Here is a 26,176-nt window from a genome sequence, read left to right on the forward strand (position 1 = left end):
AGAGATTATAAAAACAATCCCATTTACCATCGCACCCCAAAAATTAAGATACCTAGGAATAAACTTAACTAAAGAGGTAAAAGACCTCTACTCAGAAAACTATAGGACGTTGAAAAAAGAGATAGAGGAAGACATAAACAGATGGAAGAACATACCATGTTCTTGGATTGGTAGAATCAACATCATTAAAATGTCCATATTACCCAAAGCAATCTATACATTCAACGCACTTCCCATTAAAATACCAATGGCCTTCTTCAAGGATCTAGAACGAACTCTCCAAAAATTCATCTGGAATAAAAAAAGACCCCGAATAGCTGCAGCGATCCTGAGAAAAAACAAAGTAGGTGGGATCTCAATGCCAGATATCAAGCTGTATTACAAAGCCACTGTTCTCAAAACTGCCTGGTACTGGCACAAGAACAGACATATAGATCAGTGGAATAGAATAGAGAGTCCAGAAATTAGCCCGAACCAATATGATCAATTAATTTTTGACAAAGGAGGCATGAACATACAATGGAGCCAAGATAGTCTCTTCAATAAATGGTGTTGGGAAAATTGGACAGATATATGCAAGAAAATGAAACTAGACCACCAACTTACACCATACACAAGAATAAACTCAAAATGGATAAAGGACTTAAATGTACGACAGGAAACCATAAAAATTCTAGAAGAATACAAAGGCAGCAAAATCTCAGACATATGCCAAAACAATTTCTTCACTGATACAGCTCCTAGGGCAGTTGAAACTAAAGAGAAACTGAACAAATGGGACTACATCAAAATAAAAAGCTTCTGCACAGCAAAAGAAACCATCAACAAAACAACAAGAAAACCCACCTCGTGGGAAAACATATTTGCCAACGTCATATCTGATAAGGGCTTAATCTCCAAAATTTATAGGGAACTCATACAACTTAACAAAAAGAAGATAAACAATCCAATCAAAAAATGGGCCAAGGATCTAAATAGACACCTTTCAAAAGAGGACATTCAGAAAGCCAAGAGACATATGAAAACATGCTCAAAGTCACTAATCATCCGAGAGATGCAAATCAAAACAACAATGAGGTACCATCTCACACCTGTCAGAATGGCCATCATCAACAAATCAACAAACGACAAGTGCTGGAGAGGATGTGGAGAAAAAGGAACACTTGTGCACTGCTGGTGGGAATGCAGACTGGTGCAGCCACTATGGAAGGCAGTATGGAGGTTCCTCAAAAAATTGGAAATGGAACTCCCATTTGACCCTGTGATCCCACTTCTAGGAATATATCCCAAGAAACCAGAAACACCAATCAGAAAGGATATATGCACCCCGATGTTCATAGCAGCACAATTCACCATAGCTAAGATCTGGAAACAGCCTAAGTGCCCATCAGTAGATGAATGGATTAGAAAGCTGTGGTACATCTACACGATGGAATACTATGCTGCTGTAAAAAAGAAGGAATTCTTACCATTTGCAACAGCATGGATGGAACTGGAGAGCATTATGCTAAGTGAAATAAGCCAGTCAATGAAGGAAAAATACCACATGATCTCACTCATTCATGGATAATAAAGACCATTACAAACTTTTGAACAATAATAGATACAGAGGCAGAGCTGCCTCAAACTGATTGTCAAACTGCAGTGGGAAGGCCAGGGAGGGTTGGGGGGGAGGAGGGAGGGGATTAAGAGATCAACCGAAGGACTGGTATGCATCCATATAACCATAACTAATGGACATAAGACACTGGGGGGTAAGGGAGGGCAGGGGTCTGTCAAGGGCGGGGGGAAAAAAGGACACTTATGTAATACACTTTGTAATACTTTTAGCGAAAAATAAAAAAAAAATAAAAAAAAAATGTTTAACACAATAAAAAAAAAAATAAAAAAAAAAAATAAATGTTTAGTATGGATGACCAAGGAAAACAGAAAAATAAACACAAATATAATGAAATAGGTGTACAGCAGACACAGAAAATAAAACAATAAAAAATGAAAAAAAAAAAAAAAAAAAAAAAAAAAGGACTGTCAAGTGAGGAAAGAGTGCCTGCTAACTGGTACGAGATCCTATATCTATAATAAAAATGAAAGAGTAAGGAAATAAAATTAAGGTACCTACATAATTGTCCTTTCTGAAACAAGCCATTTCCTCCAATCACAAAGCAAGGCAACCCACTACTAAAGCAGCTATCCATGGCTCTTGGATCAGTTTCTCCTCAACAGCATGCACTGAGGTCTTCTTGAGACCAAGGAAATGCCTTCTTTGTCTGTATCTCAACTGTTTATATAGAGCACTAGAGGCCCGGTGCATGAAATTCGTGCACGGGTAGGGTCCCTAGGCCTAGCTGGCAATCAGGGCCGATCAGATTCCCCGCCTCCTAGCCTCCCTGCCTCCTTCTTCCCTTGTTCCCTCCTTCTTCCCTCAGTGCCCCACTGCTGCTGCTGGTCGCCTGCCATGTTCTGTGCCACCCCCTGGTAGTCAGCGCACATCATAGCGAGCGATCGAACTCCCGGTCTCCTAGTCGAACTCCCGAGGGGACAATTTGCATATTAGCTTTTTATTACATAGAATAAGCCAAAGTGCAGGCTCAGCACATGTGTGTCAAATGCAGGTTTTGTAAAGGAGTGTGTTTTTAAGGGCACACCACTTGTTCATTACATCCTTCTATATCCGAGTACTGGGGGAGTATGAGGGCCTGACCCTGCTGGGCTACTTAAATTGCACTAAATGATAACTACAGACCAAATACAGAAACCAAACAAACAAAAAAGTAAAATATAAGTTAGTTCAAAAGCAGTATCATTCTATTTACCACTAAAAATAGTAACATTTGGTTTCAAAAATAGGCATGTATATGTAGATATGAAGCAGCTAGAATTATTTCATGTAACTTTTAATTTCCGAGAATTTGAATATTTTAATTTTTACTATTTCTATGAATATCTGGCAAAAGGAAATATTTTTGTTGTTGTTAATCCTCACCTTATGATCTTTTTTCCATTGATTTTTAAAGAGAGCACAAGGGAGGGGTGGGGGAGAGGGAGAGAGAGAGAGGGAGAAAGAAACATCAGTGTGCCTCTCTCACATCTATTGGTTTCAGTCAGACACTCAAACTACTGAGCTATGGCAGCCAGGGCAAAAGGAAATATCTTTAACAATGACTTCTACTGACATTCAAAAGCAAGAAATAAAAGCCTGAGACATTTTGGATATATTTGAGTGGCAATCAGTAGAATGATTGCAAGATTGATTCTAGATAAAAATATCTGTATCTTGAAGTGAGGGGTTGGTCTCTAAAAAATGACTATCAGCCCTAGCTGGTTTGGCTCAGTGGGTAGAGTGTCGGCCTGAGGACTGAAGGGTCCTGGGTTCGATTCCGATCAAGGGTGCATGCCCAGGTTGTGGGCTTGATCCCCAGGTGGCAGGCTCGATCCCCATAGAAGAGTGCAGGAGGCAGCCAATCAATGATTCTCTCTCACCATTGATGTTTCTATCTCTCTCTTCCTTCCTCTCCCTTCCTCTCTGAAATCAATACAAATATATTTTAAAAAATAATAAAAAATGACTATCAGATCCATTATGCTTCAGAGTAAAAACAATACAATAACTATATTATCTCTAGAATACTAAATCATAAAGTTTAGATGAGGCAACTTTATATAAAATGCTTACCTGAATACAGTATTGAAATAAAGTTTCTTCTTTATTTCATACAGTATTTCAGTAGCAAAATTTATGTTATATTTACTCCTCTTTTCACAGAATAAATTTTGCAACTTTAATTGGACAGATACATAACAATGTTAGATTCACAGAAAAAACTATTTTCTGCTACCTCTCCCTCTAATATAAACGAGGCTGTGCGGTGATTACCATGAAGTCTGCTCTGAAAAGGACCAAGTGAAAAATAACCCCACCTCTAAATAATAATTATTACAAAAGACCCAAGGAAACCAACAGCACAACACTTGAGACAAACTACATGGACACTACCATATTCTAGCCTGGGGTACATAATTTTGCTATCAAATCTCAAGAACTTTCACAACTGGAGTTTTTGTACCATAATTAACAGGGACTAGGCACAGAAATCTGGCTTAGTGTTTACTTGCAGAAGCCAAAATAAAAATTTTCTGTATCAAGAATTGCCGTCAGAGCCTTCCTTCTCTCTTAGTAAAAAACCTAAATCTGTTAGTAAAATAAGCTATCAGCCAAACAGCTATTAGTACAATTTAAGTTAATATTAATTTCACTGGCTCACAATAACTACAAAATATTTGGCTTAAATAAATTGAACAGGACAAACAGGAAGGAAAACAAAAAAATCAAAATAATTATAGAACACGCACAGCTTTAGAAACAACTATAAACAACCTGAAATAGCATAATAATAGAAGTGTTATTTCTTCCTTTCTCTCTTAGTGCATGCCCTATTTTAAATTCATGGCATTAGCCCTCGGTAACAAAGTTCAAACAAGAAATAAAACACAATTTTACAGAGTGCCCCTGTATAGTATTTTAATTGGACATGATGTTGGTATAAAAAGTTCCAGTTATTTTAAAGAGATGTCACCCAGGCCCAACTACGGTATATTTAAATATGGACAAGAACAGTGACCCTAAGGCAGAACTACTCCCTAGAGTACCTGGGAAAATTTGTATTTTGTTATAATGTAGGACCTAAAAGTGCCAACAGCCAAAAACAGAAGTCCTAAGTTCATGACCTATGATGCTTAATAATAAAAATCTGTTGAACCACTCAAACTAACCTAGTATATAGAGGTAATATCTAAAAATGAGTTATAAAAAGGGAGAGACAGGAAATCCTCGCTTACTTTTACAATCTCCTATCAGGTATAACAAGGGGAAAAAGGCTCCACACTTAAAATTATGTAATATAGAGTGAAAATTAATGATGTTCAATTCAGAAAACATCGATGCTGTATCGAATTCTACTTAGTAGCTAAATTATTCTTGGGGATGTGCCTTAAATCTTTAAAACTCAGTGTCCTTATGTATAAAAAGAGGAGGATATTCATTTTAAAGCTTCACAGAATAACAGATATCAAGACCAGACTCTCCTTCTAGGGTCTTGGAAGATTACTCTGCGTGCAACCTATAATCATGCCATTCTCTTTCATTTATTCAGAACATATCATTGGGAATTAGAGTGATGCCTAGCATGGAGTAATAAGTCTCAATACATGTGTTGACCAAATGAAAGGAATGAGAATTGGGCTAAGAAAATAAAAATAGTCAAAAGTTATGTATCCAGCCCTTAAATAACTTAAAAAGAGAAATGCACAAGGAAGTTATAGGTGTAATTACCAAGGTAGTGAATTGCCTGAAGAGATAAAAAGGTAAGACTTAATTCCTGTCCCATGTCTAGGGACAAAAGGCAGATATAGATTTATTTCTGCCATTCAATCTGGAAGCACTATTATAAAGATAATGAGACCATGGTACGGAAGCACAGAGAAAGGAAAAAAACAACTGCTTGAAAGACTTGGGCAAGACTTCACCGAGGAAATAAAATCTGAGCAGGTAGAGAGAGAAAAAGGACATTTTTCATACATTCTGGGAGATGATAAATCATTTTAAACTTTTCTAAATACTGTAAATACTATACAAATTCTTAAAGAAAAATCTGTACCAAAAAGTACTAAGTGAATCACTCCACTGGCTATAATAAAGGCACCAATAATCTGTTTTTTATTTGTCGAATAAAAATATAATTTTATATGAAATCCTACTCTATAGTCTGTCTAATATAGTTGAATATCATTTTTACATATTTACCTTTGGTCAGTTTTGACAAAACAATAAAAACACCACTCCATCTTTATTTCTCTTCTCTTGAGACTAATAGACAATTCTATTTTACAATATTTAATATATAAAGCATTCAGAAGTCAAAATGTGTGGCATTTTTCACCTTGCCAATTTCATGTTAAGTCAAGGGCCTGTTCCCAGGCCAAGAAACCCAAATTTAGACAAAAGCAATCCACTGGGATCAGAAATTTGCCAAATCTCATAATTCAAAAAGAAACTGTTAAAGACAGTTGTGAGGTTTTGGCACTGTGATTTCAAGTCATTCCATAATAGGGTTTGTATTTCATCTAATCAGCAAATCGGAAACTATAAAAGTTTGGGTGGTGTGGGGGAATTAAAATTTGGATTGTAATACACAAGTCTTTCCTTCCCTTCCATATGTTTAAGTGAGTTAAAATTTCTAAATCCCATTTTTTAAAAATGCCTTATAAAAAATAAAGCAGCCTGTAAAATCATATTTTTGGTACAGGAAACTTAAAATATTAAGGCTTGAAAAGAAGAGCTTGGAAAAAAAGAATATACTGTTTATACAGCCAAAGTAGTGTCAGACTCTAGGTATATTCAGAACTAAGTACATTTAAACGATCAAATTTTTTTTTCTAAGTGACCTTTTCTTCATTTTTGAAACTCAGGCATCTTATACTTGTATCAATATTTTTCAAAGGTGGTCATTTATCAATTTAATTAAAAATAATGCCAGTTGAAATCCTTAAGAACATCTCAAAGATAGTATTTGGGGCAAGTGATGTAGATGAATTATATTCTTAAGTGGAGCTATATGAATTATCATACTATCAAAATAATAAATTAAAATGGTTTTCATAAGTTAAAACAATTTTTTCTGATTGTTTTTTTCTGATTTTCTAATAACTCAATATATTATAACCTCTAAATGGAAGAAATAGCAACTTGTCCCCATAAACTTTAAGTAATGTTCTCTTTTTCCTTTCTCTATTTTTTTTCTGTTGAGCCTTATATTGATTTCTTTCATAATTTCTTAATTTTATTTTCTTTTCCTTTTGTTTTTATATGGAAATATTTCTTCACCTTTATTCTCCTATCCTTCAAATGAAAATTGTTTTGATATCATATTTTTTATTTTACTTATGTATTTATTTATTTTCAATGATGGCTTACATTCAATATTATCTTACTAGAGGCCCAGCCATTATGGTGTCACGACCACAGGCTTTTTATAATATAGATATTAGCTTCCAGTGTACAACATAGTGGTTAAACAATTATATACTTTACAAAGTGATTGCCCCCCAATAATTCTACAACCCACTTAGCACCATACATAGTTATTATAATATTAGTGACTATATTCCCTATACTTACTTTATATCCCTGTAACTATTTTGTAATTACCACTTTGTACTTCTTAATCATTTCACCTTTTTTTATCCAGCCCTTTCAGCTCCTCCCATCTGGCAATCATTAATTTATTCTCTGCATCTATGAATCTGGTTCTATTTTGTTTGTTCATTTATTTTGCTCTTTAGATCCCACATATAAGTGAAATCATATGGTATTTGTCTTTCTTTGTCTGACATATTTCACTTAGCATAATACCCTCTAAGTCCATCCATGTTGTTGCAAATGGTAAGATTTCATTCTTTATAATGGCCAAGTAACATTCCATTGTGTATTTATACCACATCTCCTTCCTCCAATGGTCTATTGATGAGCACTTATGTTGTTTCTATATCTTGGCTATTGTAAATAATGCTGCAATAAACATAGGGGTGCACATATCTTTTTGTATTAGTGTTTTTAAAAGCTCTTTATCATTTTTCATTATTTATGTTTTAATGACATCCTGCTTCATGAAATACTTCACTGCCATCTCTTTCTAACAATTTAAGAAACGGTTTTTCTTCTTTCTTTCATTGTCCTCATAATAATTTGTATCAGTTCCAATCTTTTACATTTGAAGCTTTTATATTATAATTTGTGATCCGTGGTTGTGCATATATAAATGTTTTTTAAATCCTCACCTGATACCATGATTTTTAGTGATTTGAGAGAGAGAGAGACCGAGATAGAGACAGACACAGAGAGAGAGTAAGAGAGACAAAGAGAGAGAGAAACATCATGTATGAGACAAACATTGCCATTTGCCTCCCCTATTCTCTCCCTCCCCCTACTAGGGATCGAACTTGCAACCTAGGTATATGCCCTGACCGGAAATCAAACCCACACACAGCCTTCTGGTGTATGGACAATGCTCCAACCAACTGAGCCATCTGGCCAGGCCATCCGCCTATTGATACTTAGCAGTAAGTTAAATAAAAGCTGAATGATGTTCCTTAGGCATAGATGTGCTTCCTAGACTAGACAGATTCACTTCTGTGTATCTGCTTTAGGAACTATCAAAAGTAGGTATGTGGAAATGGTTTTTTTACAACGATCAGTTTCTCTAGAAAAGAATTAAACAATTTCTTGGGAGGCGGGATGTGTGTGGGGTGGTGAGGTGGGGTAGCTGGTGGAGTATAAACTCTGTGCTGTTGGTGTTCTGCATGTGGTAGGGGAGGGTACTGACAATCGAGTATCCACTGGAAGACATTCACTCAATCTTCTTTTCAGTCCCTTTCATTCCACTTTCAATTGCGCAAGCTGTTGCTGAGAACTGACCTCTATTATTCAACAGCTCTGCCACCGTGAGCCTCCTTCCCCTTGCCGTACAGGTGAAGTGCCTGGTTGGGGCATGTGTACATGGGGGAGAGGTCTGACTGCTCCATACATTATAACTGATTACCTCATTTTATGCTCTTTAACTCTCTTCTAAGCTGGCTGCCTCAAAATCTTGAGTGGTCTCCCCAGGTTTCTTTCTGAGTATGTAATATATCTTTTCATTGTTATCCCATCCCAAAGCCAGCTCTGAGAAATCAGTTGTAATATCTCCTTCCACTTTCTGACTTCCAAAATCAATTTAGCTATCATCTCTTCTCTCACTCTGATCGTTCCCATGAGATTATTCTTTTTCAATCTTTTATTCAGTAAAAGTTTATTCTAATTTACCAACATAATAACCATTACTTTGTTTACCATTCTTTCCATACCTCACTAAGTAATTCTTTCTAGATTCAATTGTTTTTTTGAAGGACATCCATAATTTATTTGGCAAAAGCTTTCAGTGGGCTGACTTTTTATTTAATTTCTTGGCCTAGAAATTCCCTGATTATGCAATAAAGTAAATTCAAAACCCAAAGCTTGGTAGGAAAAGGACTTAGGATAAACTCCCAGCAAAGACTTCCTTCATTCTCCATTCAGATCCCATGCTGAGACAGGCTACTTTCTCGTATCAGTATGCAATCTTAGTCTGTATTACCCTTTCACTAAGAATATAAATTTATCTGCTTTATTAGGCATCTAATTCCTAGCCTTCCACCCAATCTGGAGCTTTGTCTCTTATTCCAGCAAGAACAAAAACAAACAAACAAACAAAACACCTCTTCCCTTCCCACAGGTTGTCATAAGCGATAAACTATCCCAAATCAGTTACATGATAGTCCGCTGTTTACTGTTATGGTGTTTAGTTCTTTCATTTCTAGCTACAGGAAAATTCTCTTACTACTTTTTGAGCTCAGCTATGCATTAAGAGGGTATGTGTTATATTTTATTTAGCATTTCTAGACTTTTTTTTAGTGAGATGTTTTCTGGTTACTTAGTCTGCCCATATAATTTCTCTAATAGCATTTTAGTGATATCTTAGAATAGATACATTTTAAGTGTTTAATCTAGCATCTTCTGTGAGAAAGTAAATGCTATTACTTTTAAATAATTATAAGATACATTTCTATGAACTCACTTAGGAATCAGTTTCCTGACCTTTTGCTCTGTGTTCCTTATATTCATTTATTTTTATTAATATTGGAGAAAGATCAGGTGATATAACTAAAGCAGTATAGGTAATAGATTCAGATTAGGATTGAAGGCTAGTTCTATTGAGTAGTTGGATGAGCTCAGAAACTTCACATATTTTGGACAATCATCTGTTGTATCAAATAAAAATATTAACAATACTTTGAAACACATGAAATTTTGACATTTGTAAGTAATAAGAGTAGAATATCAGCAATTTCTTGTGCTCAAACTAACACCACTTTCATGGAACTTGGCCTCTAAGAGTGCTTGTCACATAATGAGAGGCCAAATGGTGGCTCCACTTCTTTTATAATAATTTCAGTTAGAAGAAATTCCAGGTGCTACTGATGCACACACCACACCAGTTTGCCTATTTTAAAAGAATTAGACTTAGTTTTACATTACTGCCAGTTTGGGGTTAATATTGGCTTGTAGAACTATAGTAACATAATAACATAATCTTTGCACAAATATTGTTATTATGACAATTCATTATGTAACCACAAATTGGGGATTCTCCAATTATATGTTTTCATTAAGTTACATCAGGGATCATGACATGTCAAATTTTATATAAAGCAAACCCCACAGTCAAAGAAATACTTTTTTCCACATTTTCTATATAGGGTTCTAACTTAGTGTTGCTATCATTATGAGTCAACTGGCTAAGAACCAGCACCTCAAACCACATGTAGCTCGGTCTGTATGGAGAAAACCAATTTCTAAAGGGTGAGGAAGGTAGATACTCACCGTTAGAGCTAGGAGTTTCCCATAGGTGAGATGAGCAGGAATGTGGTCAGTCTTGGATCTCAGTGATTCCATGTACCAGTGCTCTGCCTCCGGGAGTTTGCTTAACCGCATGTACGCTTCACCTGGAAAATGAAGCGTGAAAATTAATCTGAGGACACAGCTCTCCGACAGCCTTTGCAACAGCATCGCATCACCATGCTTATATCCCGTGACATTTCCAGTATTTTCATCTGCTATGTCATTTTATTCGCTACAAGTCGTCATCATTCCATTTTACAGAAGAGAAAACATGTTTGGAGAAATTAAGTGAAATGGCTAAAATAAAAAGTTTACTAAGTGGTAAAACTTTAATTTTTAATCTAGGAACATCTGATTCTCAAGTATATGTGATTTGTCACCATTTATGTGTGTGTGTGTGTGTGTGTGTGTGTGTGTTTCTTAAAATAAGTGTTCTTTCTTATGTATAATCATTTGCTTTTTTAATTCATATTCATTCATTCCTTTAGAAACAAGCATTTATAATATAACTATTAATTGAAGAGCTTTATGCAGGATCCAGAGGAGAGAAGTTTAGGGTCCTACCCTCTAAGGTTTACAACTGCATTGAGAAAGTAAGATTAAATGAAGGAATGACAAACTTATGGATTATGCATTAATGCTAGATTTTTTCAGAATTATTTGCACTTTATATTTTAATAAGTAAACAAACTTTACCACTTTCATCTTTAAATCTAATAAGTATATGACAAATTGTGTATGATGCCCAGCACCAACTCTAAAGCTAGTCTGAGGCCTTTGAGGCATCTGTTATTACTTTAAGTTTATATAAATTTTTTTTTTTAATATATTTTATTGATTTTTCACAGAGAGGAAGGGAGAGAGATAGAGAGAGCTAGAAACATCGATGAGAGAGAAACATCGATCAGCTGCCTCCTGCACATCCCCCACCGGGGATGTGCCCGCAACCCAGGCACATGCCCTTGACCGGAATCGAACCCGGGACCTCTCAGCCCGCAGGCCGACGCTCTATCCACTGAGCCAAACCGGTTTCGGCAAGTTTATATAAATTTTACCTAACAAATAACATTTTACTAATAGCTAAGTAAGAGGAAAATAATTGGAAATAATGCCAAAAGTATAGCAGTTGCTCTTTGATTATAATGCCTCTCTCCCTTATATGATTATGGAGAACAATCACCCAATGGAAAAATTATATTTTAAGATAATGTATGTATTTAAGTTAAATATTGTAGCTTTAATAAGCACTGCAAATGTAGAAGCTACTCAGTTTCTGAGGCCAAGCAATAGACTGGTAACCTGCATTATTTTTCAAGCAGACTTTTACAGCTTAACTTATCATCATTATGATAGCTTTTTCCATGTATACTCAAAATCAGTTGTTTTTTCTATATGTATTACCTACATTGATTGTATATCCTTATATCAAGGATGAGCTAGCTTCCTTTTATTTTAACCATATTCTCCTTCGATCAGTACAGCATTGTCAATACTAATATGTTTGATGAATTGAATTAATTTGAGTCTCCTGACCTTTTGAGTGCCCCTGGCTCAACTGGTCAGTAAAAAATATTGTGAAAAGTATATGTATGTATCTACTTACATACATCTATGTGTTTCTAGTTCTGAGAATAGTCCTTAAATTATACTATCATGAAAATAATAGCTAGAAAACGTTTTGTGTTGTTTTACCAAACCTAAAACGTGTTCCCACTTTAAAAGAATTTGATTAGATTCAATCTCATGCTTGGGGTGAGATGCAAGAACTACTGAAGTAAAGGCCGAAGACTGCAATGAAATACACAAAATGCTCACAGTTGTTAGACTGGTATGATTAGGAATAAATTTTTTAATTTTCTGTAATAACTATATTATTTTTTGTTACAATATCTTTATAAAAACTGAAATGCTGTCAAAGTTATATTTTATTTTTTTTTGCCATGACAAACTAACAAATGTTCCCAAATAAAGAAAATAGTAATTTTTCTTAGGAAAAGTGAACTGCTCTTCACATTAAAACCATTCTAGATATAATTTAGGATGCACAATCTCTAAAGTACTGAAATTTTTAAAGGAATTAATGGTAAATTGTATTCAAATATTTATCTCTAAAATGTATTCTAAAGCCAGCAGAAAACATACTAACATCACAGTTACAGCTGAAAATGGGCCTGTTTTCAGGTTCTTTGGAACCAACCTGAAATTCTACTTTGGATCTTCAAGTGTTCATAAGTCACTTTTTAGAAGTTGTACAATCATTGCATTTAATATAGTTTCTACTTTTTATTTATAAAAAATCCAATTAATTTGTAGAATAATAACAGTAGGTTGTCTGTCTAGTAAAAGAATGCAAGAGAACCACAATGCCATAGAGCTTGAGATTCAAATATCTATATTTAAGTTGATGATGTCTGAAAATCACTTCAGACAGCGTACTTTCTTTCTAAGTCAGAAATCTATCATTATTAAAACCTACTTTTGAAATGAAATATTATTAATTTACTAAATAATTCATGGCTGGCCCATTGTCTTCAGTCAAAACTCATAAGCAATTATTAGTTTGTAAAGCTTGTGACATGGAGAAATATCAAAGGACTAGAAATAGAAAATATAATCTAATAATGCATCTTGGAAAATATATGAAAAATGTACATAGCCAACCTAGTTGGGTATTATTCATTACAACTTAGAAAATATTTATATAACCACTCATTATATTTCAGTAATAAAAATGATTTCAATGACAATAATTCACTGAAGTTTACTATGAATCAGAATAGCAAGCTGGGGGATGGGTAAATGTCTGATTTATGTGTTCCCACGCCTCACATTCTGCATCTTTGGGCATGCAAAATGTTTCCTCATTTCCCTCAAGAAGCCTTAACTAATTACCACCATTCAGTAACTACCAACTATTCAGAGTAGGTTTGTAAAATGAAACATGTTTTCAGTCTATTAGTTGCCTTATATATGCATCTCATTTTTTATTAAGAAATGTCATTACCTGGATTTGGCAAATGAGGAAAGTGAGCAGCATAGTGGCTAAATAAAACACAAAGACTCATAAATGTGGAAACTGTAAAGCTGTGATTCAGCCCAGGCCTGTCTGGCCTCAGAGCACACTGCTTCACCCAGCTGCTGCAGACTAATCACAAACTTTCTGCTGCTCTGGTTCAGGTGAAAATTACACTCGCTTTCTTACTACAAGAAAATTGTTTTCTAGTCTGTGATAATTTGCCATGGAGTTTTTTCACTTTGCCTTGGGCTTATCTCTTGAATTAAAGGAATAAGGAAGAGCAATAATAATCCATGGATGACCTTTAAAAATGCTGCTGCCGCAGACGTTACTCATTTCTTAAGGGGGAAATATTTAGCATCTGAGATGCACTTTAGTTCTAAGGGGAACTTCAACACAAAAACAGTCCATAAAAGTGGTAATAAAATCAAGATGCAAAACCTAAAACGCAAGAAAATGGTCATGTATCAATTTAAATGTGTTTAAATGGTAACTCAATAAAGATTTAAGCAATAAACAAGTACTGACAAGGTAGGGGCTTCATATTTCATTTCTCATTCACAGTAAGAGTTAGAATACTCATTTTATGGATGAGAAGGAGGCTCAGGTATGATAAGTGACTTGCAGGAGGACAAGTAGAAATCCCATCCAAAAAGGTTTGAATGGCCCTAAAGCCCATGTTTTTTTCCATTGCATCAAGCTGCCTATCAAATAAAATTTATTATTTATTGACTACCTACTAAGGTCTTTAATATGTTATCTCATATTTTTACAGTATGCCTACACTGCAATTAATATCTGTCTCATTTTACAAATGAAGTGACTGCTGCTTACTGAGGTTAAGCAACTTGATTCTACCAACCCATGAACACAATATGTTCTTCCATCTATTTATGTCTTCCTCTATCTCTTTTTCCAGTGTCCTGTAGTTTTCCGTGTATAGGTATTTTACCTCCTTAGTTATTTATTCCTAGGTATCTTAATTTTTTTGGTGCGATCATAAATGGAATTGCTTTTTTAGTCTCTCTTTCTGTAAGTTCACTATTGGTGTATACAAATGCCATAGATTTCTTGGCATTAACTTTGTATCCTGCTACATTGCCGAATTCATTTATTAACTCTAATAATTTTTTGATGGAGTCTTTAGGGTTTTCTATGTACAGTATCATGTCATCTGCAAATAAGGACAGTTTTACTTCTTTTCCAATTTGGATGCCTTTTATTTCTTCTTCTTGTCTGATCACAATGGCTAGTACTTCCAGTACTATGTCGAACAGGAGTGGTGAGAGTGGGCATCCCTCTCTTTTTCCTGTTCTTAGGGGAAATGGTTTTAGTTTTTGCCCATTGAGTATGATGTTGGCTGTGGGTTTGGCTTTTATTATGTTGAGGTATGATCCTTCTATTCCCACCTTGCTGAGAATTTTTATCAAAAATGGGTGTTGAATTTTGTCAAATGCTTTTTCTGCATCAAATGACATGACTATGTGATTTTTATCTCTCAATTTGTTTATGTGATGTATCACGTTTGTTGATTTGCGGATATTGTACCATCCTTGCATCCCCGGGATAAATCCTACTTGGTCATGGTGTACTATCTTTCTGATATACTGCTGGATCCGATTTGCTAAGATTTTGTTGAGTATTTTGGGGTCTATGTTCATGAGGGATATTGGCCTGTAATTCTCTTTCCTTGTGTTGTCTTTATCTGGTTTTGGAATTAGGGTGATGCTGGCTTCATAGAATGAGCTTGGAAGTGGTCCTTCCTCTTGAATTTTTTGGAATAATCTGAGGAGGATAGGTTTTAGTTCTTCCTTGAATGTTTGGTGAAACTCCCCTATGAAGCCATCTGGCCCTGGGCTTTTGTTTGCTGGAAGCTTTTTCATGACTGCTTCAACTTCTTCCATAGTTATAGGCCTATTGTGATTTTTACAATCTTCCTGATTGAGTTTTAGAAGATTGTATTTTTCTAGGAATATGTCCATTTCTTCCAGGTTGTCTAGTTTGTTAAAATAGAGTTGTTTATAGTATTTTTTAACAATCCTTTATATTTCTGTTGCTTCTGTTGTTATTTCACCTCTTTCATTTCTGATTTTGTTTATTTGAGTCCTCTCTCTTTGCTTCTTGGTGAGCCTGGCTAGAGGTTCATCAATCTTTTTTATCCTTTCAAAGAACCAGCTCTTGGTTTCATTGATCTTTTGTATTTTTTTTTTGTCTCTATGTCATTTATTTCTGCTCTGATCTTTATTATCTCCTTCCTTCTGCTCACTCTGGGGTTTTCTTGTTGCTCTCTTTCTAATTCTTTGAGTTGTAGAGTTAGATGATTTATTTTTCTTTTTTTTTGAGGAAGGCCTGTAGAGCTATAAACTTCCCTCTCAGGACTGCTTTCATTGTGTCCTATAGATTTTGGATAGTTGTATTTTTATTGTCATTAGTTTCCAACATCATTAAAATTTCCATACTACCTAAAGCAATCTATAGATTCAATGCACTCCCCATTAAAATACCAACAGCATATTTCACAGACCTAGAATGAACTTTCCACAAATTCATCTGGAATAAAAAAAGACCCTAAATAGCTGCAGCAATCCTGAGAAAGAAGAACAAAGTAGGTGGGATCTCAATACCAGATATCAAGCTGTATTACAAAGCCACTGTTCTCAAAACTGCCTGGTACTGGCACAAGAACAGACATTTAGATCAATGGAATAGAATACAGAACCCAGAAATTGACCCAAACCACTATGCTCAATTAATATTCGATAAAGGAGGCATGAACACACAATGGAGTCAAGACAGTCTCTTCAATAAATGGTGTTGGGAAAATTGGACAGATACATGCAAAAAGATGAAACTAGACTACCAACTTATACCATACACAAAAATAAACTCAAAATGGAGAAAGGACTTAAACATAAGACAGGAAACCATAAAAATACTAGACTCTAGTAACTAGAGGAATCCACAGGCAGCAAAATCTCAGACATATGCCGAAGCAATTTCTTCACTGATACTGCTCCTAGGGCAATGGAAACTAAAGAGAAAATAAACAAATGGGACTACATCAAAATAAAAAGCTTCTGCACAGCAAAAGAAACCATCAACAAAACAACAAGAAAGCCCACTGCATGGGAGAAAATATTTGCCAATGTTATCACTGATAAGGGTTTAATCTCCAACATTTACAGGGAACTCATACAACTTAACAAAAGGAAGATAAACAACCCAATAAAAAAATGGGCAACAGACCTAAATAGATACTTTTTGAAAGAAGACAGAAGAAAGGCCAAGAGATATATGAAAACATACTCAAAGTCACTAATCATCCAAGAGATGCAAATCAAAATGACAATGCGGTACCATCTTACACCTGTCAGAATGGCTATTATCAACAAATGACAAGTGCTGGCAAGGATGCAGAAAAAAAGGAACCCTCGTGCACTGCTGGTGGGAATGTAGACTGGTTCAGCCACTGTGGAGAACAGTATAAACTTTGCTCAAAAAACTAAAAATGGAACTCCCATTTGACCCAGTGATCCCACTTCTAGGAATATATCTCAAGAAACTAGAAACACCAGTTAGAAAGGATATATGCACCCTTATGTTCATAGCAGCACAAGTCACCATAGCTAAGATTTGGAAACAGCCTAAGTGCCCATCAGCAGATGAGTGGATTAAAAAACTGTGGTCCATCTACACAATGGAATACTACGCTTCAGTAAAAAAGAAGGAGTTCTTACCATTTGTAACAGCATGGATAGAATTGGAGAGCATTATGCTAAGTGAAATAATCCAGTCAGAGAAAGATAAATATCACATGATCTCACTCATTTATGGAATATAATAAATATAAACTGATGAACAAAAACAGATCCAGAGACAGAGAAACATCAATCAGACCGTCAAACCTTAGAGGGAAGGGGAAGGTGGGAGTAAGGGGGAGGTATCAACCAAAGGACTGTATGCATGCACTTAAGCCTAACCAATGGACACAGACAACAGGGGGGTAAGGGCATGAGTGGGGAGAATGAGGGTAATGGGGAGATAAGGACACATATGTAATACCTTAACCAATAAAAAAATTTAAAAAAAAAGAAAGAAAGAAAAAGAGTTTAAGCAACTTGCTCAGTATTCAAAAACAAGCAAATGCCAGAGTCAGGATTCAAATTAGAGTTCTCCCTGACTCTTTCCACTATATCATTCTGTCTAAATACTATGAACAATCATTAGAGAGTGGATCTGGTTACTGCAAAAAGTGCTGTCAGTGGATTCAGTTTTAGGAGAGAATGACATATGTAATACTTTAAGCTTGATCAAAATGATAAAAAATTCCATGAAAGAAGTGGCCACAGGAAAAGAAAGTTCAGCAAATTTAATAAGTAAGGAAATGAAGATACTTGGTTGGGAATGGGTATAGGGAGGGGGCTAAGTCAAGTCATCTTCTCTGGTACTATAATTCTTAACTTACAATTACAGAAAAAAAATGTTTATAGTCCCCAAGAGGGGAAAATAAAAAGCAATGATGATTATTTTTCCTTCTCACCCTGCAAAAAATGAAAGGGACATAATAGAGGCCCTTCCGTCAGAATGAGAAGATCTGCTGTGCAATGATGTAGTGATCAGGTTTATCACTCAGATTTCTTTCTGATTCAGGCACGGACAAAAGGGATTTGGTTGTCTCCAGGTTGGCTTCAGGCAGCTATAAACCAGTTTCAGATGTAAAACAAATAATGTCATCCTTCCTCCCTAAAAAGCTTGTGTCTAAATAACCCAGGCAAAACTTATTCCTTAAAGGGAAAAAATCTGGACTACTGATGATGTAAGAGGCCAGATCTCACTGATTCTCATGACTCAGATGTCTGGACAGCTGAGCATGTAGAGCATGTAGTGGGGCATAGAACCCATATTTGCCAGTGTTTCCTTTTGTTCCTCCTGCCCTTGCTCAAGATACTTCTAAATTAAGATATGATTTGAATACCCTCTTTTTTTCAGTTTTATTGAGATATAATTAATGCACAGCACTGTATGAGTTTAAAGTTTCCACATATGCCCTGACATATATATTATGAATGATGACCACAATAAGTTTAGTTAACATCCATAATTTCATACAGATACAAAAGAGATTTTTTTAATGCTTTTTTTTCATTGTGATGAGAACTTTTAGGATCTAGCAACTTCCAAATGTATCACACAACAGTTTTAACTAGTCATCATGTGCATTACAACCCCAGTACTTTTTTTAACTAGAAATTTGTACGTTTTGACCATCTTCATCCAATTCTCCTTGCCCCAGATTCCCTATTTAAAAAACAAACAAACAAACAAACAAACAAAAAACTTCTGTGACCAACCTTACCAAAAGTGATCACCCCTTACAGTAATTTTTTCTAAAAAAATATTGAATAAATATCTTACATATCAATTTAGGTTAACCATATGGATTATGCATATGATGGTAAACATAAAAGTTAATATCACTCATTCCTGCCTGCATGGTTCTTGCTGTAATCTAGTGACAAATAAATATATTTATTAGCATTTTCCAAGTTCAATTTTTAGATGCACAGGAAACGACACAAAAACTTTTTAAAAAAATTAGTACTTATAAATTTCATTTAACCTACTTTAAAAATGTGACTTCATAGTTATGGTTTGGAATGAAAAAATATCAACTAAATAATAATAAAGGTGGTAAGTGGTTAGGAACATGTTTTGACAGCAGAACAGGAGTACAAGAGGTGTGAACAACACTGACTCACATGGTATACCTAGCTATCATTGAAGAAATTATAAAAGTTTCAAAAGTATGTTTGTAAAAAAAAATGCTACCCCAGCACAATGGAGGGAACATCTATTTTTGCAAAAGGCCTCACAGAGGTTATAGCACTTTTCTGGCCTCTCGAGAATAAAAGGAGCCCTCATAGCAGGCCCCACACGACGACCGCAGGCTCTCCACGCTGATACAGAGAACGGATCTCATGGCCGATCCTCCAAATGTTGGGGTACTTTGCCTGAACTTCAGGCATTCTAGATAATCTTTCAAATTTCCAGGCTTTCCAAATTTGAGGACTTACCTGGTCACTCAGGTAATCCTCCATTTTCCAGAAATGTTTATTTTCCATTTAAGATATTAGGTTTACTTTGGTGGTCTTTATACTTAGTGTTTTAATGTGCTGGCCATTGTTTTTCAGGATCACTTTACCAATCTTCACACTTTTATGATTATTTCTTTTTGTATGCTACTTTAAATTCTTTTTTTAGAATTTAATTTTGCCACATAATTTTAAAATAAAGTAAACCATTTTAATTAGTTGATTAATTTAATTTGTTTCATCTACCTGTTGAAATCATTTACAATTATGATGCAGCATTAAATTATGAATTATATAACAAAATAGTAGTTAGATGATGGGGTTTCAAATTTTTACTTTACTATTAAGTAGCTGTATGGTTGTGAACAAGTAATTTATTTACAGGGCCTTGGTTTTATCACCTACAAAATGAGGAGCTAAGAATAAATAACTTCTTTGTCTCCAAAATGATATAGATGATCAGTTGTAGAACCACCAATGTTGTGTAATTTATACTCATTACTTAAATCAGTGACAATATCCTAGTCAGTTTAAAAAGAACTGCTATGTTCATGGATTTTTCTAGATAATATATTTAAGAGTGACTATATCCCAATCAAGTCCTGATAATTCCTTTTTTTATTTTTAAATATTTATATATTTGCTATCTAATTAAAAGTATATCTGTTCATTATAGGAAGTCTGAAAGATCACAATTTTATTACATTGTATTAATTCTATCACTCATAGATAGCAATTGGTAAATTTTAGTGTTTTTCCAGAATTTATTTTACATACTGAAAAAATCAATTATATAACTAATAAAATTTTGGTAGTTTGAATAAGTATTTAGGTTCTTTCTAGTGTTTTTCTATATTAAATAAAAATGTGATAATTTTTCCAAAATTTAATTTTCTCACTCAAGATCAATATTCAATTTTTGTTTATTTAAAAAATCCCCTCCCACATTTTTATGGAGGTGCTATACCAACTTCAGGAATTACCATCCTATTAATGTCCTTTTATTTACATTTCTCTTATGATTTCCTTAGAATACATATGTAGCAGCTGAATTCTCAAACTAAAAAGCATTGGCAAATTTAACATTTAAGATAAAATACTTCACTTCCACAAGTAGTATATGAGAACAACTTTTTTAAAGCCTCATCAAATGAGGTTCTAATGCTTTTTAAAATATCCACTGGAAAAGATAAAAATGCTTCATTTAAAGTTTTTATTTTAATGATTAATGAAAATGCACAAATTTTCACAATTTTTTTCACAAAATTTTACCCATGAATATTTTTATGTTTAAGTTATTATTTAATGAATTTAAACCATTTTTTAATTTCTGTATTTATCTTTCCTTTATGATATTGCAAAAGATGGTTTAAATAGTTTTTTGTATCAGACTATTTTAATTTTATGTATGCAATCAAGTTGAGTTTTCCTTTGTAGGTTTATCACTATCTTTTATGCACAAAAAATATTTTTTTCATCATAGGGTCATACATTCTCTCCTAATTATATAATTTCATTATTACAACTGGCTACTTATTTCATAGAAAATACATTTTGCCCTATGGTGTGAGGCAAATACAGGATTTTATTCTTCCCAAACATTTAATCAATTATCCCAGATCAACTTTTATAAGAACTGCCTTCCCTTACCAATATTTAATTCTACATTTATTACCTACAAAAATGTTTTGTAGATTTTTATCTGTTTCTAGGGTCTTGCTTCTGTCTGGTTTTCTCTTATACAAGTACAACACTGCTCTAGTTACTACAGCTTCTTTTAATATTTTATATTAATATTGAGTACAACAAATTACAGTGGGGCCTTGACTTAGAGTATCCCAACTAATAAGTTTTTCGAGATACAAGCCGTCTCTCCCCGATTTTTTGCTTTGAGTTGCAAGCTAAAATTCGGGTTACGAGCCAGCTTCAGATACCCCACAGCTAGTTGGCTCAGCGAACGACACAGTGAACGCCACAACATCAGCCCAGCATCACCTGTCTCACTCATTCACTTTAATGATTTGACATACGAGTAATTTGAGTTACGAGCTCCGTCACGGAACAAATTAAACTCGTAAGTCAGGGCCCACTGTATTCTTCCCCTCATTTTCTCTATTTTCCTGTTAAGTCTATCAGATAAACTATGGAAGTATTTTGTCAACTTTTTGATAAAATTCTTATTGAAATGTTTATTGCTATGGAATTATAATTTGTCAATTTAAGAAGAAAATTTTTACAAACTGATTTCCTTTATTTAAGACTAGTGGTCCGGAGCACGAAATTTATGCACGGAGGGGGGGGGGGCGGGAGTGTCTCTCAGCCCGGCCTGCACCCTCTCCAATCTGGGACCCCTCAGGGGATGTCCGACTGCCAGTTTAGGCCCAATCCCTGGGCCTAAACCGGCAGTCAGACATTCCTCTCACAATCTGGGACTGCTGGCTCCTAACCGCTCACCTGCCTGCCTGCGTGCTTGCCCCCAACTGCCCCCCCACCCCGCTGACCTGCTCGCCCTAACCGCCTCTGCCTTGGCCCTGCCACCATGGCTTTGTCTGGAAGGACCTCGGAAGGTCTCCTGGTCTAATTAGCATATTACTCTTTTATTAGTATAGATTAGTACTCAATTCTTCATTTATCCAAACTCCCCCCACCCTTGTTTATGTACCTGGAGGACCTAACTGGACAATTATAAGCTTCCTAATCCCAAACTAGACTCAGATGTGTAGAACCAGGCATAAAACCCTTCATCTCATGATCAGTCCTCCAACCTAAGTTCAGAAGCCTCTGGCTCAAAAGAGTTTGAGAAATATCTGATAAATATTTGATCACATTATATATCAACTTGGATTTAGATGTTACATTTTTATCAAGTACAGTGGGGCCTTGACTTACGAGTTTAATTTGTTCTGAGACTGAGCTCGTTAAGGAGCTCGTTAATTCAAATTACTCTATCAACTCAATGCAAAAAATCGGCTGAGAGACAGCTGGTATCTCAAACAACTCGTTAGTCGGGACACTCGTAAGTCAAGGCCCCACTGTATATACTTCTTCCAGAATCTGTGGTCTGTCAGAACCACATGACATTAGGAGTCTATTATTTCAAGAGCTTAACTTCGCTGTAATTTTAATTCTCACTTTTTACTTCACAGTGTTAGCATTAACACAGAAACATTCGGAAGCCTGGCTTTGTTAAATTATTTATACCATAAACTTACTATAACTATTGGCTGTCAAATTTTGAGAATCTCTTATATTTATATCCTTATCTTTATAAAAATAACACAGTCCACCTGCCTTAAATATATTAATTCCATTAGGAAATCCTCAATAGCTAATGTGCAGAGCAGAAAAAGATAAAGAATTTTAAATGATTACAGAAATAAGTGATATTATTTAGTATCTGACAACAGACTTCAATAACCTTTTCCATTTGGGTGGAGGAGTTGGAAGTAAAATGAAATATGACCCAAATCTTAAAATTAAGGAGGCTTATGAAAAAGGTCAGTATTTAATACTTCACCAAGTCCAGTAGCATCAAACTTAAGGGAAATCTTAAAGCCTGAAAGAATAGTTTTAATCCCAAAAGAGGAAAGGGGCGGGGGGGAGCAAATACACATTTCATTAAGTAAAACACATCAAGAAAGGGGTTAAACTTCGGTGAAAGTTGAAAAGGTTGCTAATTTCTAGTGTGAAGTTATATACAGGAAATAACTGATGTGCCATCAAAATTTAACTTGGAAAAAAGCCAGGATCCTGTGTCAATATTTCTCTACTTGCAACAGGGGATCCTGAAGTTCTCTAGGCTAATCAATTCCTTTTATGTTTTCGAAGAACTAAATCACTGAAAATAATCAATCAACCACTGTTGGAGCCAATCCTATTAAATGCTCAGCATTTTCCAAAAAAGAAAAAGGGAGATTGTGTGTGTGTGTGTGGGGGGGGGGGGGGGGGGGGGGTGTAAACTGGAGGGGGGGGGGGTGTATATTCTTGTGTATTTTGGTGGAGTTGATGATCCTCTCCCTCAAAATATAATACGGTCCTCAAGAGACTGCAATGGGCCCTGATTGGATAGCTCAGTTGGATGGAGTTTCATCTCAATACACCAAGGTTGCAGTTTCAATCCCCAGTCACAGCACATACAAGAATCAACCAATGAATCCATAAATAAGTGGAATGACAAAATAGATGTCTCTCTTTCTCTCTCTCTCAACTCAATAAAAAATAAAGAAGAGAGAAAGAATTACATTGGAGTAAATGAAATGGCTTAATATAACTTAATTAGAGAATACTAGAAATATCAAGGAAATGCTAAATTGTGTTTACTTTACAAAAAGGTTTATACCAGAGAAAAGAAAAAAATAATAAGTAAATATTCTACTAGCCTGGAAAAAATTAATGAAAATAGTAGTATTCAGAGAAATAGGACTTGAATATTTGCAGGCAAATGTCAAAAGTGTATATAATAAAAACATTTTCAGCTTTACATACATCTTCTTATGAATACATTTCATATGTATTTCTGGAGCAAGCAATATGTCTCCATAATATGCAATGAATAATTTATTTATACTATAATTTTATATTAATGTTAATTAAATTCATCCTATTTTTAATGAACACTTGAAAATACGACTCAATGACAGTTCAAAAAATGAATACCCATAATTAGCACGTGGGCAAAAAAGACATATTCTGGAACAAAACTTTGTAAGTTCTATTTTAACTCATTATTCAATTTGAGTATAGCAATAGTTTCTACAGGAGATATAATTAAAACTAAAGAACAGCTCATTAGGGAAGTTAAATGAGATTTTTATGTAGAAAAAAAATGTTTTCCTTATATATTAGGAAAAGCAGACATAAGTACACATATAGCTAAGTATATACAGTTAAATATATTTAACACTAAAATATATTTAATTTTAACTTAATTTTTATTACTTGCCTACTCTAAATATGTACAAAAACTATATCCTTCATACAAAATTGTCTTCTCCCTCATGATTATGTCCATTTCATCTAGTCACTAAAATAGTCATCTTTTAAGAATGCCAGATTTTGAAATCTAGTTAATAAAATTCTAAGTATAACATTATATCACCTCAATTTGATGAGACAACCCTACAACCTTTAGTAAAAGGTTCATTCCTCGGACATTTCCCAAAGAAAGAGTAAAATGTATACTTTCTTTTCATTTATTTTTATTGAAGCCTCAGAAAACAAATTTTCCAAGCAGAACATATTGAAACTATTTGGGAATCAAAGAATAAGAAAGATATAGTTAAGTATTAATTTTAGTGTATTCATTTTTTCATAACTGAATTTATAAGTAAAGTCTTTAAGCACCAATCTTTTCCTTTACCATTAAACAGGAAAAAGTAAGAATTAATGTTAACAGGTGGACTTGTGTGGTTTTAATAGCAATGAAATATAATCAACTGTCTCATATCATATTTCCAGGAAAGCAAGTGACATTAGACCTAACCATTATTATTGCCTTATTATTGCCATGAAAGTGTTACAACTCCCCACAGGGACCATATATCTTTAGGCCCTGGGTTTAATTAAAACTTTAAACAAAATATATTACCTATTTAATGCAGCTGACCTGGATGCTGCAGACCTTTGTAGTATATAGACTAATGCCTAGCAAACTAATGTCTGCAACCATGGCACATAATGTCAAATTTATATCAAGCCTGAAGAGTAAAAAGAAAAATTAAACCACTACAGTTTATAATGACAAGTGAACTTCTGGGAGAACATTTTATAAATTTTGTACATAAATTTTATATATTTATTCTTTTTGCTATACAGCCAACAGTTCATGATTTCCTTATCTCACTGGCTCCACATATTATAAAGTGAACTTCTAAAATCCCTCAAAGTTACATTTCCCTTTTCTGGACTGTTAAACCTCACACCTAGTACTGGTTTCCTGGTCTTGCCCTTTCTGATGATGAACAAATGAAAATGTTATTAATAGATTTACCTTTAAAATTAGAAGTCAATATTCAGGAGGTACACAGGTCAATGGCTAATCCAGTTGTAAGACCATACTTATGTTTATAGGGCTGACACACTGATTTTCAAGAGTGCCAATGGAAGCAATTGTAGAAAATTCACCAGAACTCAAGAGGGGAAACGGGTGGGTATAAAGAGCTTAACACTGCTGGAGTGTTAATGCTTCCATGCTTGAAAGATGTGAAGTTCAAATCTCACACAGTTAAAAACCATCTCTTTCACAGTCAGCATGCTAAACGCCTCAATCGATCCAAACGCAGTCATAGAAGAAAACAGGAAGGATGTAAAGCATCATGTCAAAAATTTACTCTGAATATCTCTACTCTAAATATATTCTGGAACAAGGTGAGGTAAAGAGTTTATCAAAAATAAATGATTCCGCTAAAAAAGCAGCCACACAGAAGGCTGAGAAAGAAATAAACTTCTTTTAGAGCCATTCTACAACTAAACAGCCTATAGTGTACATACGTCGAGTAGAGTTAGGATAAACTTACAAGTAAACATTTTTCATTTTGTTTTCTAAGGGGTACATTTGACATCTCGTTTGTCAATTCTTCTTACCTGAATAGTAGTGGT

At 34.7% G+C, this 26,176-nt stretch overlaps 1 protein-coding gene across 3 annotated transcripts in view; it reads right to left on the reverse strand.

The window, feature by feature from the left end:
• TMTC2 (transmembrane O-mannosyltransferase targeting cadherins 2) overlaps nt 1–26,176 on the reverse strand; it is a 413,884-nt gene that overhangs the window by 112,971 nt on the left and 274,737 nt on the right. For all 3 annotated transcript variants that reach the window (XM_070409633.1, XM_070409634.1, XM_070409635.1), the window contains exon 8: nt 10,454–10,575. In XM_070409633.1, the coding sequence (XP_070265734.1) occupies nt 10,454–10,575 (122 nt within the window). The remainder of the gene's footprint in view (nt 1–10,453; nt 10,576–26,176) is intronic.

This window comes from Myotis yumanensis, unplaced genomic scaffold, assembly GCF_028538775.1.
Source record: "Myotis yumanensis isolate MYYU_CA2020_CCGP unplaced genomic scaffold, mMyoYum1.0.hap1 SCAF_3, whole genome shotgun sequence".
Taxonomy (NCBI): Eukaryota; Metazoa; Chordata; class Mammalia; order Chiroptera; family Vespertilionidae; genus Myotis; species Myotis yumanensis.